At 49.1% G+C, this 15,793-nt stretch overlaps 1 protein-coding gene across 1 annotated transcript; it reads left to right on the top strand.

Moving 5' to 3' along the window:
* The first annotated feature begins 1,971 nt into the window (after positions 1-1,971).
* Positions 1,972-7,891, top strand: abhd15a (abhydrolase domain containing 15a). Its single transcript, XM_029172056.3, has 3 exons — positions 1,972-2,881; positions 5,840-6,192; positions 6,598-7,891. The coding sequence occupies exons 1-3, from the start codon at positions 2,351-2,353 to the stop codon at positions 7,229-7,231; spliced, it is 1,518 nt and encodes a 505-aa protein (XP_029027889.1). The 5' UTR covers positions 1,972-2,350; the 3' UTR covers positions 7,232-7,891.
* The last annotated feature ends 7,902 nt before the right edge of the window (positions 7,892-15,793 follow it).

Here is a 15,793-nt window from a genome sequence, read left to right as displayed (position 1 = left end):
CATTATTTTGCAGACGCTTATTATTCTTCCTCTCTGAATATTAAACCACCTCATGACAAGAGAGAGACGCTACATCTTACTTCAGACAATCAATGGCTGTGTTTCACAGGGATGAAAAACCCTAAAGAAGTAGGTCACGGTCCTCAGACTTTCTTCTTCATGCGTTTTGAGACAACTCAACCTGTGTGACCTTTTCCAAAGGCCATTTACTGGGTTCCGGCTGAGTTGCTGTGCATTGTAACATGCATCCAGCGCACACTGTTCAGCCTGTCAGAACCTTATCTAATGTCACCGCATCTGCTCTCTGCTTCTAAAGTTCAAGCTGATTTGTTGGGCTTTACGCTCCTCATCAATCCTAATGCATTATTATACTGTGTCTCTGTACCGCCGATGACCTTTGGGAGGCATTATCTGTGTTTGAACAGAGGCTGGAGCTGCATGACAGCATTGAGGCACGAATACCTGCCTGTAAAACCTGACGCAACCTGCGAAACATCCTCTCTCACCTGGAAGTGAAACAAATGTCATGGTTGGTCAAACGGACCAAAACAACTCGCATCAGCCCTGGCTTTAAACAAACCTTCACACTGTTAGACAGCTGAAACCACACGTTTCTAATGATCCAGTGAAACTAAGCTGCCAGTCTAATAATGGCCTGTTGCTCAGCCAGTTTTTACACCTCGAGTCTGCCTTGTTCATCGCAGCTCTCAACCAACCAGCCTCCTTGTGCGGCTGAGCTTCAGTGGAACACTCGCCGTCCACATGCAGGCTGCATTTTACATTTTACTAGTTCCACACCTTTCTTCTTCTCCACAATCAGCCCCTGAAACCAGAACTCAGGCTCCACCAGTTTAATACTAAATCCTATAGAAAGTAAGATGACTGAGTCCGTTTTCCAAACATCTCACACCACTTTATCTATCTTCAACTTAGACTGATTATTATGATGATTATGTAAAAAAGAAACTTAGTTCCAACATGTTTTTCAGACTAATTGAAACCTCTATCGTACCAAATGCAGCTGTAAAACCCCAGGCTGTTTTATATTCGCCTCCTTTGGGTCATGAATTTGTCCCGACATGCTTCATCCAGACAGGTAACGTGTTTCTTTGAGGACACATCCAACCTCTAGGCAAAGACAAAATATTTCACAACAGTTTGAAATCATGTCATGCAGACACAGCAACAACAATGTGTTTTTTTCTGTGGACTAATTCACAGAAAAAGCCTGGGATCCCAAAGTGGAACAAACACCTTGAGTTACTGACTTGTCACTTCCGTTGTTGTTGTTGTTTTCTCGCCGCTGGTCCACATTCATCAATTTAAGTCCAGCACACGACCGCGCCGCTGCCATCGGTTAAATTAGTGTCCAAAACAACATGTTCCCTGGAAACAGATGGCTGTGGCTGCAGCTTTCCCTGAAATCCGTCAACCAGCACTGACTGTGACCAAACCACGGGAGAAACTGTGACTTGTGTCCAGATTGTCCAGGAGACCACGTTTTAGACACAGGATTAATCAGTTTTTTTTTGCTTTCTCTCTTGCAATAAAGTGGTTGTGCTTCCTCGTTCTTCTCCTCGTGAATATTTCATGCTCGGTGCTATTTTTATCAGCTTGAATTGCATAGATGGCGTAAAGAGGATGGAGGCTCCAACCTTCATAGACGCCAAGAGTCTGGATCACGCACCACCTGCTGCACGGCAACTTGGCGCAACCGGAAGCTGTTAAACCACGTGGGCTTCCAGGTTTCAGACTTTAATAATGTCGCGCCCCTTCATTCAGACGAACTCTAAATGATCGTGCGCACTTTCTAGCGGCTTGTATTAATGTTCACGTGCCATCTCCCTCTTCTTCTTCTAACCGGATGTAGGCTTTTAGATGGGCAGATAATAAGTTGAACGCTCGCGCGCCCGCCGTTGTGTACCTGCTCGGTCAGACTGGTGGTGGGGTGGGGGGGGGGTGATGGGAGGGAGGCGTATCCCACCAGCGTTGGCAGCGCTCATTTCTTGCGCTCCGAGCTGCTGGGTGGAGGCGCGGCTCGAGCGCAGCGCTGCAGCCGCGGCCGCTGGTTTATTCGAAGGAGACTTTCGTGCGTCGGTTCTGCGAGAGTGCGTTCGGAAGGAAAGACGGGCTGCGTAAACGCGCACTCGCCCGCAGCGACCGGAGAGCCGCGCGTCCTTGCGCCGGAGGAAGCGCCAAACTTCAGCGGCGAGCTGAAACCCGATTTAATAGTCAGTGCACTGGGACTGGACATGCTCCTGGGGACTTTCTTCTAAAATGTGATTTATTCGATTATACTTCCAGGTGCGTCCGTGTTGTGCGCTTAGTTAGTTCCGCTCGCACGTGCCAAATGCTGGAATGGCTTGTGGCTCTGTGCATTGTGATCCTGGGGGTCCTGATCTGGCCCGGACCCAAATACTTTGGCACCGAGAGCCAGCCGGATGCTCTGCTTCGGGGTCTGGGGGCTGCGGGCCCGAACGGACGGGGGCGCGTCGTCGACAGAGAGCGGAGCGACGGCGACGGCGCGCAGGCGGCCGCGGCCGCGGGGGAGGCGCGCGCCGTGGCCCTCGTCTGCAAGCCGTCCGCTCTGGCCAACTATCTGCTGAAGCACTGCAGGACGTTCACGCATTATTCCCCACGCGTGGGCTGGACGTGGCGGGCGAGCGCCCTGCTCCAGAGCGCGTACGAGGCGTGCTGGCCGTACCGCAGCCCGGTCCAGTTCGTGCGGGACAACCTGCAGCTGAGCGATGACGGACTGGTGGCGCTGGACTGGGCAGTGCCGGCCTACCAGAAACGGCGCCGAACCTCCAGCCACTCCACCAGCCCGGTTCTCCTCATCATCCCTAACTCTTTTGGCAAGATCACTAGAACTGTGTTAAAGGTAATCAATGCATCCTTGACTTCTCTCAGACTTTATTGCGTGTAAGAGATTAGTGAAAATGACGTCAGACAGAAAAGTACTAGTAAAGCACTTTGCATGGGCTACTTCAGTGTATTAAAGGCTGGACTTGTTTTTCCTGTATCTACTGACCATTTGCTCTAGTTTACTGATAAATGTCAGGATGCCCTGACTAGACTCACCCTGTTGTGGGCATTGAGCTGCACTGTGGTGAAGGAGAGATTGGCCGTTTACAGTACATGTGGGAACACGGCCAGCGGTCACTTGAGCTGAAGCCCGTCCGCTTAGAAGAGCTGAAAGGAGCAGATGCGGAGGCAGCGCCGGTCCGGCAGCTGCTCTTTCAGCACATCGACTGAGGTAATGGAGTGAGTGGACCACAGGGCATCGTTTGACTGGAGGAGCAAAGGGGATGAATCACTCTGGGCACCTGGCAACCTCCTGCTCATTTCATTCCATAGCGATGGGTCTGTGCTTCTCAGGATTTACTCTCAGCCCCTTGTCAGAAATAACAGCTCTACAGAAAACCAAAAGTCAGTGTGTTTGTGGCTTTAAGGTAGAATGAGCAGCGTCTGACAAAGACATGGATCTGAATGAAGACGGAACAGGAGCACTGTTAATAAGCGCTTGTCATATTTAGACAGAGGTTCATATTTATATTCTTGTGCGTTGGAGTAGAGAGTGTTTGTGAGGGAGGGCTGGAAGCTGAGGCACCACCAGGGATGTAAACCAATTAAAATGGCTCCTGTCACTGCTGAGAGACACTGCACGAGGCGATCTGTGTGTGAGTGAGACGCAGATGTAAGAGTTCATGCTGGTCTGGGAACGAACCAGCAGAACAGAAGAAGGGGGGGGGGGGTGTTTCACAGAACTGCTTCAGACGTTATCACGCCATTCAATGGTCATTATCAGTGGTTATCAGCCCATACGTATGGGCCGGTAGGTGCCCATCTACCCGCTGGCAGCGGTGAATAGGTGCAGTAGGTCGCCGTCATCGATCATTAAGGTTGATCACGGCTCGGATGATTTAACCAGCAGAGTCAGTGGGGGCGCTGTTGAGCAGTTGTTGTTCAGACGGGATCGAAGTTTTGGATTTTTGTTATATTAGCGAGCATAACTTAGAGAGTAGCTAGCTGTATTGTGTTAGCTAACCGCAACCGGAACCCCCCCCACCCGTTATCTAACCCTGACCCTAACCACAATAACGTCCAAAGCCGCTGAAGATAGCAACTTAGCTACCTGCTAGCTGTTAGCGAGTAGGTAAAGCAGGCACCTACTGGCCTGTACGAATGCGCTGATAAGTTCTGATCAGCCCATTCGTAATGGGTGATAACATGGTTTCACATCCCTGCAGTCAACGTTCTGTATGTACGAAGCCTCTGTTACGACACCCAGTCATTCTTTAATCAGTCCATTCATTTATTCTTTCCTTTTGGTAAGTTACTGTAACTTAACTGTAACGAGTGGGGCCATTGAACGCACTTCGAGCGTTTTCTTTAGCCCATGTGCAAACAAGAGTAAAGAAGTGGCTCCACGTGTGTTAATTAATAAGGCTGTAGTGATGACTGTCTGCTGAAGGGCTGGATGTGCCGCGGCAGCCGTTGAGCTGTTTAGCAGCCTTGCAATTTTCAAGGTTCCCTAAAGCACAAGCTATTAACTAGTACTGTAACTGTGAAAACTGTTAGCATGTTGCCATTAACGCGTAATCAACATAATACCAGACGGGACATTAACGGGCCTTTCTTTAGTCACCGGGCGTAATATTTATCGAACGCTCGTCACTGTGTCAAGGTTTTCACTCTGGAAGAATCTATTGAGGCGGCGCATCCAAGTTTTCTGCCTCCTCGCCCCCTTGTGAATTCTCAGACTGATGATGACTCACTGCATCCACCAGGTCAGAGTGCAACCGTAAAGGAACGAGACAAATGGTCGGCAGTAAGTCAGTGATGCTGACGCGATCAGAGATCAGAGACAAGAGGACACAGTTGTTGCTGAAGACATGTATGTGAAGTCCGAGGTAGATCACAGGTTCTGTGTGTGTGTGTGTGTGTGTGTGTGTGTGTGTGTGTGTGTGTGTGTGTGTGTGTGTGTGTGTGTGTGTGTGTGTGTGTGTGTGTGTGTGTGTGTGTGTGTTGACGCCGCCGGAGGAATTTGTCACAGAGCCGACACATAGACACCTCTGACGCAAAATGTCAGTGTTAAGGTTTTAGGTCCATAACAAAACCATGAACTACTGATCTATTGATTCATATGTAATATTGAATATATAATTGCACACCTGAACAGTCAGGCTCAGCAGTGAAAATGGCTTCACACTCAAATCTCGTCACTCATCTCCACTGCTGCTGTTCCCAAAGGAATATATCTAATCATGTAGCTCAATATTGGTTGAGGGAATTAAACTAAACTTGTGATTTGTGTTCATTTGAAAATGCTTTTAGCTCCTTCTCACATCTTTCTTTTGAATCACAAGGATTCAAAACTTTATCTACAGGAAGGAGGCAGTGGGGGAAGAGTGAAACAAAGTGAAGGAACATTGTATTAGAGAACATTGTATTAGATCTGCTCAGATGATGCCCAGTCTGAGTAAACATGAGCCAGCAGACGTCTTATTGGACTCTAGCACAGAGGGAAATGTGTCCATCACCACTGATGTTTGCTTTGTTTTCAGGGCAGTATTGTGTGTTTTCTTTGTCCCCGCTTAATGGAAGAGTGTTGGATATGTTCATTAGTAAGAGAGCAAACACTGGTAGAATTAAGCACACAATAAGAGCGAGCAGCACGCAAACATGTAGGTTTACTGTGCTTTCACCTTCTTCCAACAACTGGTAGTTTCTTTTTCCATGCAGGAAAAAGCAGCAATGCTCGTGATGAGGTGCTACAACAGCAAGGTTTCATTAAAACCCGACCTCGTCTGACTCTGGGCTCTCTTTGCGCCCGCAGCTGTGTGAGACGTCGCTGTCCCACGGCTACCTCCCGGCCGTCTTCAACCGCCGCAGCCACAACGGGACCCCTCTGACCACCGTGCGGCTGCAGCAGTTCGGCGACCCCGCCGACCTGCGCGAGGCCGTGCGCTACATCCGCCACCGGCAGCCGGCCGGGAGGCTGTACGCCGTGAGCGAGAGCACCGGCTCGGGGCTCCTGCTGTCCTACCTGGGGGAGTGCGGCTCGTCCAGCTACGTGACCGCCGCCGTCTGCCTGTCGCCCGTGTTCCGCTGCCAGGGCTGGTTCGAGGGCGGCCTGAGCCGCCCGCTGCAGTGGGCCCTGGTGCTGTACCAGAAGATGTGCCTCAGCAGGTACGGAGCGAGGGATGGGGGGGGGGGGGGGCGCGCGTCTGCTCCATCATTTTACGGAGCTGCTGCTTCGAACAGGCCATGAAAACAATCACAAGAACGGCTTGAAACGGGAAAGTGAGCGTTTCCAGTCTGCTCTTAACGGGGGTCGTATGAATAATGGCTGCAAGCGCTCTCCGGCCATTCATTGGCTCGGCCTCGGCACGGGCAATTAAGGGGAAAGTCAAGTTACTGTAGCAACCAGCGGCCTGCTCAGTGTAAAGCCATAGATTGTGAGAGACAACGTGAGCCGGGCCAGCTTTCCCAAATCAATGCCAACATAGAATATGACACCAGTGCAGCTCTTCAGAATTGATTTATCAGTTTCATGTGTCTCTGGCCTGTGTGTCTGTGCGTGTGGATGCTCAGGTACCGGACGGTGCTGGGCGAGACCGTCCACACCGACGCCCTGTTCTCCAGCTGCTCCCTGCGAGGCCTGGAGGAGGCGCTCTTCTGTCAGCCAGCGGGTTCAGCCACCGCGAGGCCCGTTCCCCCGGGCGCCTGGGACGCCTACTGGGAACGCAACGAGCCCCTGAGAGACGTGGATGAAGTGGCCATCCCCGTCCTGAGCGTGTGCGCTCGGGACGACCCGGTCCGCGGCGACGCCCAGTCCACCATACCCATGGAGCTCTTCGAGACCAACCCGCACTTCTTCCTCCTCCTCACCGAGCGCGGAGGTCACTGCGGGTTCTCCGCCCAGCCCGAGGGCGGCGCCGCCGGGGGATTTAGCGCAGTGGGCTCGGCGGCGCCGCCCGCCAGCGGGCCGGAGGGCCTCGGGCCCAGCTGGAGCCACAGGGCCCTGCTGGAATTCTTCAGGGCGACCACGGACTTCTTTGCTGCGGAGGAGAGGACGAAGCAGCTGGCGGCCAGGAGGAGGGGACTGGGGGCGGGTGCGGGAGGACGGGCCTTCCAGAACCGCAGCGTCAGTGCCTGCAAGCGAGTGCCAGCGTGTTCCCATAATATCCATGCCATTTACAACTGGCAGAGGTCCTACACACGATGATGGAGCTCATAATGGACAGCGGCGAAGCCTTGTTCTCTCACAATAATGGCAAAATGAAGGAAACTACAGCTCATAGTGTGTCGTACTTCGAGATGATGGAGAGTTTGTGCGGCAGGTTCCATTTGTGTCAGTTGCCATCAATCACCAACAGCTGATCATCCTCTTCTACAGGTCGAGAACAGTCGGTTCACCTCCTGTTAAAACTGAAAGACAAATTCAGACTCACCTGCATTTATTCATCTGTCTCTGTTTTACACGTTTGATGACACTTGTAGCCACGTTTGACGTCATCATTTAAACTGTTACTCCACACTCGCTCGCTGTTATTTCATGCTGTGCATTCAGTGGAGTTTACTGTGACTGTCAGAATAAATGCGGGGGGTTTAAGCGTGACGTTTGACTTACTTTGACCGATATTTTTTGATGTTTAATTGGTAAAAGTCGTCGCGTTTCCTTGTCTCATCATTCAAATGTGCTCCAAGGTTTGTGCATCCTGACTGTTTGAGACCTGTGAAGGTTTCACACTCAAACACACGATTGTGACTCACTCAGGATCGCTTTTATTTTGTTCATTAACCGTTGAAAAATATGTTTAGTGAAGTCACAATACTGATGTTTGTCCACAATAGTGGTGAATAAAATGAATACACGTCTCACTTAGATGTTGCATAATACTGTATATCTCCCAGCCATCTTTCGGGTCACAGTAGAGACATGTGATCTGTGGTCCCCGTCTGAGTCACCGCTCAGACACTCCCTTGCGTTGCACGGTCCCTGCAGCTCCTCCGTGGCGAGTGTGCGACGCCCACTGAGCCTCATGCACTCGGACAGCTGGAACACAGCGGCGTCCACGCGACGACGGGCACAGCGAGCACAGGAGGACACGCTGTCGCCGGAGCAGGGATTCTAAGGGTTACACACATGCGCACGCACGCACACACACACTTACAGGTCTTATTCATTTCATTTTTTGGATTTCCCTGGTTTATATGAAATCATCACATCAACAGTGAACCTGTGGTTATTAACACACGTCTGCGACGCCATATTTGATGATAAACAGCAAACATTATAATGCAGGAGCAAAACTACCCTGTTGGTTCACAATAAACCCTGTCTTCATCTGGCCTTTGGCAAATTAAGCTCTTTAAATTGGATTGCCCTTTTCCACTTTGTTTATTTAATTCAGCCCCAATAGCCTCAGTGATCAGAGACTGATTTAATTATAATGACTGATATTTAATTAAGAGCCTGACATTTTCTTAATTTGGCCCTCGTTTCATTAGAGATGTGTTGAAGTGAAATACAGTGGTTACAGTCTTTATACCACACATGTAGTTCAAAATATATTAAATAAACTTTGCATAAACCATCCATTCATGTTTGTTTTTGCTTTTTGACATTTCAGTCCAGACCCTATTTCATGTCTTGCAGAGAGTTTGGTTTAAAAGTCACAGCTTGTATTTTTTATGGGGGTTAAGTGCTGTTATATTTAGCTGCAGCGACTTTGTGGAGTCTCTCTCACAAAGATAACAAGTATCCAGGAAATATCCGCTCTCTGCCAAGAAACAGCCCCACACAAAACCGCTGTGAAAACGCAATGTGTTGATTTTGGTTTATGAACAGATCATAAAAATGATACATTTTGGGGATTACATCATAAACCTTATCATCCAACTCTCAGCAAGAATGCAAATAATCCTAGTTGCCAAACTGTTGCACTTTTGCCGCTTGTGATTCTTCCATACAGTCGATAAGCCGCTCTGCTGTTCATGTTCAGACTGTGAAGGGAGAAAGAACGCTTGTCATGTGTTCAGTTCTGAACCACCTTCTCCAAGGTCCACATGAAACGGATTTGTGACCAGGAGGGAGCAGCAGACCACTCACCGAGCAGAACCACCTCCACCAGGCTTCTGGTTGAACAGTGAGGTAGGACGAAAACAGCAGGAATGCATGAGATGTTAATGACATTTTAGCTGAGTGCATTATGTTATCAGGCTAAATGTGACCAGATAAAGCTTAGCTGCAAACAGATGTTGGGTTTGGGTCGCTGACACACTAGGAAGAGTTTGGGGTTTCTTTGGCCGCCTTCGGTCTGTGCATGGAGGCTGTTTAGCCACAGTCACAGTGTAGAGGTTGGGCCTGCAGCCTGGTTTTGAGTCCACAGCCAGGTGCCTTGGCCCGTTCCCCCGGCTCTGTGTGGGGTGTGACTGAATGTATGGGTCCATCTTCCTACCACAGACATGCATTTAGGTACATGGTGACTCCAGTGGTCATTCACTGAGCACGTCTCAGGCTGCACAGCTGATAGTGGTGCGTTAAAATGATCTTCTCAGCATCTGCAGGAAGTCAATGCCAGTGATCAGTAATAGGCCTTAGACATTGATAATTCATAAACAGAATTTGCTCATGCGTTAATATTCTACATGGTTTACAAAAGCTGCAACATGATTTCAACAAACACACAACAAAATCCAAGGTACAGTATATCGTGTATGGATCATGGGCGCCATCTCATGGATGCAATGCAATTATTTTCTGTCCACTCTTCATTATTTTAAATATTGATTACGATGAAAGGTAATTATGTAAAACTGGAATTTACTATATTATGTAACTTGATTCCAGTGTTAGTTAAATTTTACTATGAATTGTCACGTCAAACAAACAAGATGCACCTAGCTACTGCAGAAGTTACAACAGTATTTCACAAAATTATGAATTTCTACTAGTTCAAATTGTTAATTTAGACATTATTAATCACCAATATTTAAATTAAACAATATGTAAGTTATTATGAGATATAGAATATTATGACATTATAGTATTATTTTAAGGGTCTTGTTGTTTGGCAGTACATTTGACACATTTAAATTTTATTCGTCTGAAGTTTTTAATGAGAAGGAGTTTTGCTTCAAAGACGAGGTAAACTAGCTCAACTTAACTAACTTACCGTAACCACCACATCAGTATTCAGTCAATACTGTGGTCATGACCTGGTTCCCCTCGTCACGGACGCCTCCCCGTCCGCTGGAACCCAGCAGGTGGCAGCAGCATCCAGGTTTGTGAACCACCTCCGCCGTCTCCAGTGGCTGATTCTGCACCGACACACACAATGACGCAGCTTTCTCTGCTTTTGGCTTGGAAACTGCCTGTATATTTAGCACCTCGTTTATAATTAGAGCTCGGCACACGGGGAATAAATTCAACTGGCAGTTTGAAGCGATATCTGCCAAGTCACACAAACTGTATCCATGAACGCCGCGCAGGCAAAGTTGAACTTATAGCGTTAGATTTATGTACTGCGTCTTTGCTTTACAAACGCTTTCCTGTTAATTCTTTTGAGGAAACAGTGGGTCATTTTTCAAGGAAATGATGCACGTAGGGAATGTGTTATAAAGGTTACTTTACTTTAAGCCACGTGACTCCACAGAGAGCAAATGTGAACGGGTTGTACTGATTAGGTTTAACTGGTTGTGCTAACACGGGTTAAGTTGTTCACTCGTCTTTATGATTCGTTAAGAACAACCTGTGGATGAGAATAAAAACAACTTGAGTGAATTATTTACTTGATAATGTGATTTTTTCATTTGATTCCTTTAACATTAGTAGAAGTGAGCAGTGTCTTGATGTCTGTTTGCACATTATAGCAGTCGTTGGACTCTGAGCCTCTGTGTGGCTGCGCAGGCAGTTCATTCTAATGACAACTCGATGACGTTGCAATAAAATCCAGGTCAATAACACTAATAACGTTTTGTTGTGATCACGGGAATTAGCATCTTGAAATGTTCTCTCTGTTAATTATTTTGGGAAACTACGTTAAGGAGATTCGCGTTTGCTTTTCGGTCACAAAAGCAAACAAAAGTGGGTCAATCGCAGTTTGTTCACTGCCGTTGAGAAACGTGTGACGTCAGCGAGCACAGGACTATTGGAAAGGGCAGGGATGTTTAACCAAGACCCAGCTGGCACAAAACTATAGGATCAACAGTTCAAAAGCAAAAGCCTGTAGTTAATCAAAGACCTTTAGTGCATTTACATAATAACATCAAACTCATTATAAATGCGACATATTCTGTAGTGTCTGCATTCAGAATGCCTTGCCAAGCTGTAACAGTGGCAGTGGCTAAGCTTCCAGCCTTAGTAGATTAAATGTCGGCGTAAATCTGAGCTGATCAACTGGTTTATTCCAAGGTCATCAGAAAGAGTAAGGAAACACCAGCGCCGTGTTATTTTTGGGAAGCAAAGCCTAAAATGGGCCCATTGTAACATAATCTGCATTCTTGTTGCAGTTTTGCTTGGACTGGTGGAACAGCGAGTGTCAGGGCACTGGCGTGAAAAGCTCGCGTTGCTCAAGGAAAGCAGTGTTAGAAAGGCGTAGAATGCAGTCTGACAAAGAACACGCGAGTCAGGAAACATGCTGAGAACCGTTTCCCTGTTCCTCGCACCTGCTGACGTACGAGCTCAGGCTGCAAGTATTTGTGGCTGGCCTGCAGCAGATTCCCCAACTGTCACGCTACATGGCCCATGGGCGTTGCCTCTCCCTGCTGGCGTGGACGAGGAGCACCGTCGATCAGCGCATCCAGCTAACGTGCGCGCGCGGCCCCGAGCGCGGCCGGTTCCGACACGCCGCGCCCGTCGTCCGCCCTCGGCGGCCGAGGATCGCTGCCGGGGGAACCGCCTCTGCTTCGGGCCACGCTGAGCGATTTAATGCGACGTGGCGTGACTTCGACTCGGCTCAGCTGGCTCCGGCGGCGCCCGAGACGAGGGCCGCGGTACCTGAAAGCCTCGCTTGCGTGGGCTCAGTTGAAACCATCGGCTGGAATGACAACACCATTTTTTTTGCATTTGCACTGAGCTGTGACCTGAGACCAGAACGACCCGGCTGCAAATCTGCCCTTTTACGACGCAAATCTTGCGTGTTTCATTATGACTTCTGCCTCTCTCTCCGTGTGCAGCCCGTGGAGTCTTGCGTAAGGCGTGTATGGCTGAACCGTGGAGCAGCAGGTGGCTCCCAGGGCTCAGCGGGGCACGGGTCTCGGCTCTACACCAGCGGCCCCGTACGTGCGTTCGCGTCCAGAGGCCCAGGTGTCCCTCCTCCTCCTCCCCGGCCCTCGCTCTGTCTCTCTCCTAAACGCAGATAGACACAAAAGGCCCGAGTGCAGCAGCGAGGGCAGGGCCTCTTGTTCCTGAAAGCCAGTGTGTTACAGTACAGGCTTACATAAGAACGCAGCCCGGGAGCAGCTGCCTCCGAATGGACTCCGCGCACAAACACGCATATGTGCCGGCGCGCGGATATTTCTGAGTGTGTCTCAAGATGCTTGTTGACGGCACGCAGAGGAACAAAAAGTTCCCTCCCTTTCGCTTTCTGCCCAACGCCGGCGTATCAGCGATGGCGAGGCGTCACCAGAGGATGTTTCCTTGCCCTTGGTGTCGGTCTGGGGCGAGACGGCTCTGACGAGGGCCACAGATGGGGACTGGGGGGGGGGGGGGTGTAGACGGAGCTGGGGCGTGGAAGGACTCACGCAGAAGACAAGACAGGAATGTCGGAGACAACAGGGGAAATGAACGTGGAAAGACTGAGGAGGCAGCGAGGGAGAAGCAGGAGGGGAGGGGGCGGAGAAACGCACACCGGGGACGGAGGTGGGAAAAATAAGTGGGACCGAGAGGGACTGGACGTGAAGATAGAGACAGAGGAGATGAGTGGTGGAGCGTAACTACAACGCTGCCTTCACTCAGCATCTCATGGTTCGCTGGGCGGCTCTGCTGCACATCATGGCCTCGAGATGTCCCTGTTCTTAATCTGCACTTTCAGTGTGAGCAGATTTGTTAACTATGAATCAAAGCTCTGTCTTAATTAAATCCTAAAGCTAGAGTAACACTAATAACAACCCGGGCATCCTATAGAACTTTCTGTTTCAAGATTAGTTGGACCTAAAACGTCCATGTGACGAAAACATTGCATTTACACATAATGGCAAAAAGCTCTGATTCAAATCAATTACAGAACGTAGAAAGGATAAAGAAGTATTTTTTCGGTTTAATAGGAGACAAATGAGGTTTACAGAAAATAAGTCTTTAGTCTGATTGGTACCGCGTGTTGAAGCTAGTGAAGAATTTTCTATTTATAGAAGCAGGAAGCCCGTTTCTGATGAGTCACTGCTACTTCCTAAAGAACTACATGTAGGCCCAGGCCCATTCCCTGCATACTGTGATTACAGAGACTGGGAGACCAAATAAATGCTCAGCTGAACTAGAAGATAAGCAGACTTATGTTTCATTCTCTGAGGCCAAGTTGTGGAAAATTCTGAAGGGAACGCTTCCATCGCCATCAGTCACGATAAGGCCGCGAAAAGCCACAGCTGATTGGTTGAATAGCTCGCTGCGCTCAAGGTTGAAGCAAAGGCATTTTTCCAAAGCGAGACCCCTCGTGCGCCGGCTGCCGAGGCTGAAGCATTCACAGGGTTCTGAAGCAGTTGTTTGGAGGATGTTTCGGTGAAACGAACGCTTAAATAGGACACCCGTGGCGGCGTAATCAGCTTATTGTAAGACGGAGTCAGACAGGTTAATGTGGCAGGAAACCAGCATGGCGTTCACCTCGTTTGATACGTCACTCACGCAGTGTGTGTGTGTGTGTGTGTGTGTGTGTGTGTGTGTGTGTGTGTGTGTGTGTGTGTGTGTGTGTGTGTGTGTGTGTGTGTGTGAGTGACTACCGACTATTATGTCAGTTTCAAATGTATATTATAATACATTTATAATATATAACTCCTTTATTTCTATAAATCACAATAAAAAATAAATTATTTCTATTTTATTGCAGTCAGTTAGTGCAAAACAGTCAGTGGAGAGCAACAGGCCATCGCACACTACGCGTCTGGAGTACCATACAAAGTCAAACAATTTCCATGACCAACCCTGTGCGCTTATGTCATTCGTCTCCCTGAAAGCTACTGCTCAGCTACCAGCTATTCCCCACGTGTGTCTTTCGCTCTGTCTGGCTGCATGTCTGGGCACCGCAGAAAGACCTGATCCACCCAAGTCTGGATCTGGCTGCCTGCTCCACAGCCTCCCTGAAGGGTGTGAAGGGGCAGAGCGGGGGTTTGGGCCGGTGGCGGGGGGGAGGGAGGGGAGGGAAAATGTGGGTCAACCCAGTCAAAGCCCTGTCACATGTTCCAGTCAGCTGGAATCTCGCCTCCAGTCCAAACCAGAGCGTTATGTAAGAGGTTATTGATCCGTGAGAGTGCCTGTCAGAAAGCAGGGTTCCAGCTCTCTGGTTGTTCAGCTGCAGTGGCGTCACGTGGAACCCGGGCACGTCAAAGTGAGGGGCTGCCACGACCTGATCCAACACGGTAGAGCTCTCCACATAAAACGAAGCAAGAGATTCGGATGGTATTAATATTTAACCTTCCAGTGTGAAAAAGAAAGCCCCGGGAACAGGAAAATGCCTGAGAGTGACCTGTCAGCTCTAATAGCCACCGCTTGTCACTAACACATTTCCTCGCAAGGACTCCCGATTGCAGTGATGTCATCTCCTACAGCAGCCACAGTCCTGCCAGCCCGTCTCCGTCCATTAGCTTCAAAAGCCTTCATTCCGTCTTTTATTTTTTTCTAGCAGGAGGGAGGTGCCCTTCACTCGCCATCATCATTAGCCGTTTGAAGCGTCCGACAAATAAGGCTGTTTGGAAAAAATGGAGGTGGGATCAGACTGTCTCGGGATAATGCGTTCCCTCTCCACCCGCGAGGCTAATCATATCAGTAAGTAGGCCTTGGCCCTGCACGCGGCAACGGAGATAAACCTGGCCCAAGCGCTGTTCTCCGGGAACCTGAGCGGCGCCGGGGCCTCTCCGTTGTCACACGCACAGGGATCAGGGTCCCCGCTCTGCTGCAGGTAACGGCCAGGAACAGGGAGAATCAAACATCACAGCGCTTCGGTTACGTGAATGAGTCGCGCTGACATCACGCTCACAACGGGCTTATGAAACAGCTGGATCACATGAATCAGTGGGGAAACAGCTGACTCCTTTCCGAGGCGTGAGCTGCGTGAGGAGAGCAGGGGTTCAGGGTCCAAGTGAAACATTTCCCGGAATGAAAAAAAAAAAAACTCAACGCGGAGCCGTGACGTTGGACGAGGAGAGCAATTAGTGCACAGTTCACGGAGCAGAAGACGACATGGAGCAGCAGTACTTTGAACCAATACGTAACCTGGAAGACCAACTATTGCCACAGATGTCATTCAAAAATTAACCTCTCAGCACGATTAAAACAGAAACACAGGACCTGCATGTAAATATTCATTGTAGCAGTCATGACTTCTTTATATGATTTTCTATTTTATAAACATGTTGCTGTGAGTTACCTGAGAATTTACAGCCGGTGGCTACATACAGTAACTTAGTCTCGCTCATAGGGGACCTGCAAGACCCTGTAAAACATGTGATTTTCAACAGAAATGTGCTAATTAGTGAGCTTAGACCTCCCTGTGACCACAGGGAGGATTCTGTTAGGACGGAGCCAAGCTATGTATTTCCTGGTTCCAACCTCATTTTGAACAGATATTAGCAGCAT

Source organism: Betta splendens, chromosome 13, assembly GCF_900634795.4.
Source record: "Betta splendens chromosome 13, fBetSpl5.4, whole genome shotgun sequence".
Classification (NCBI taxonomy): Eukaryota; Metazoa; Chordata; class Actinopteri; order Anabantiformes; family Osphronemidae; genus Betta; species Betta splendens.
This window is presented reverse-complemented; position numbering and strand designations above follow the sequence as displayed.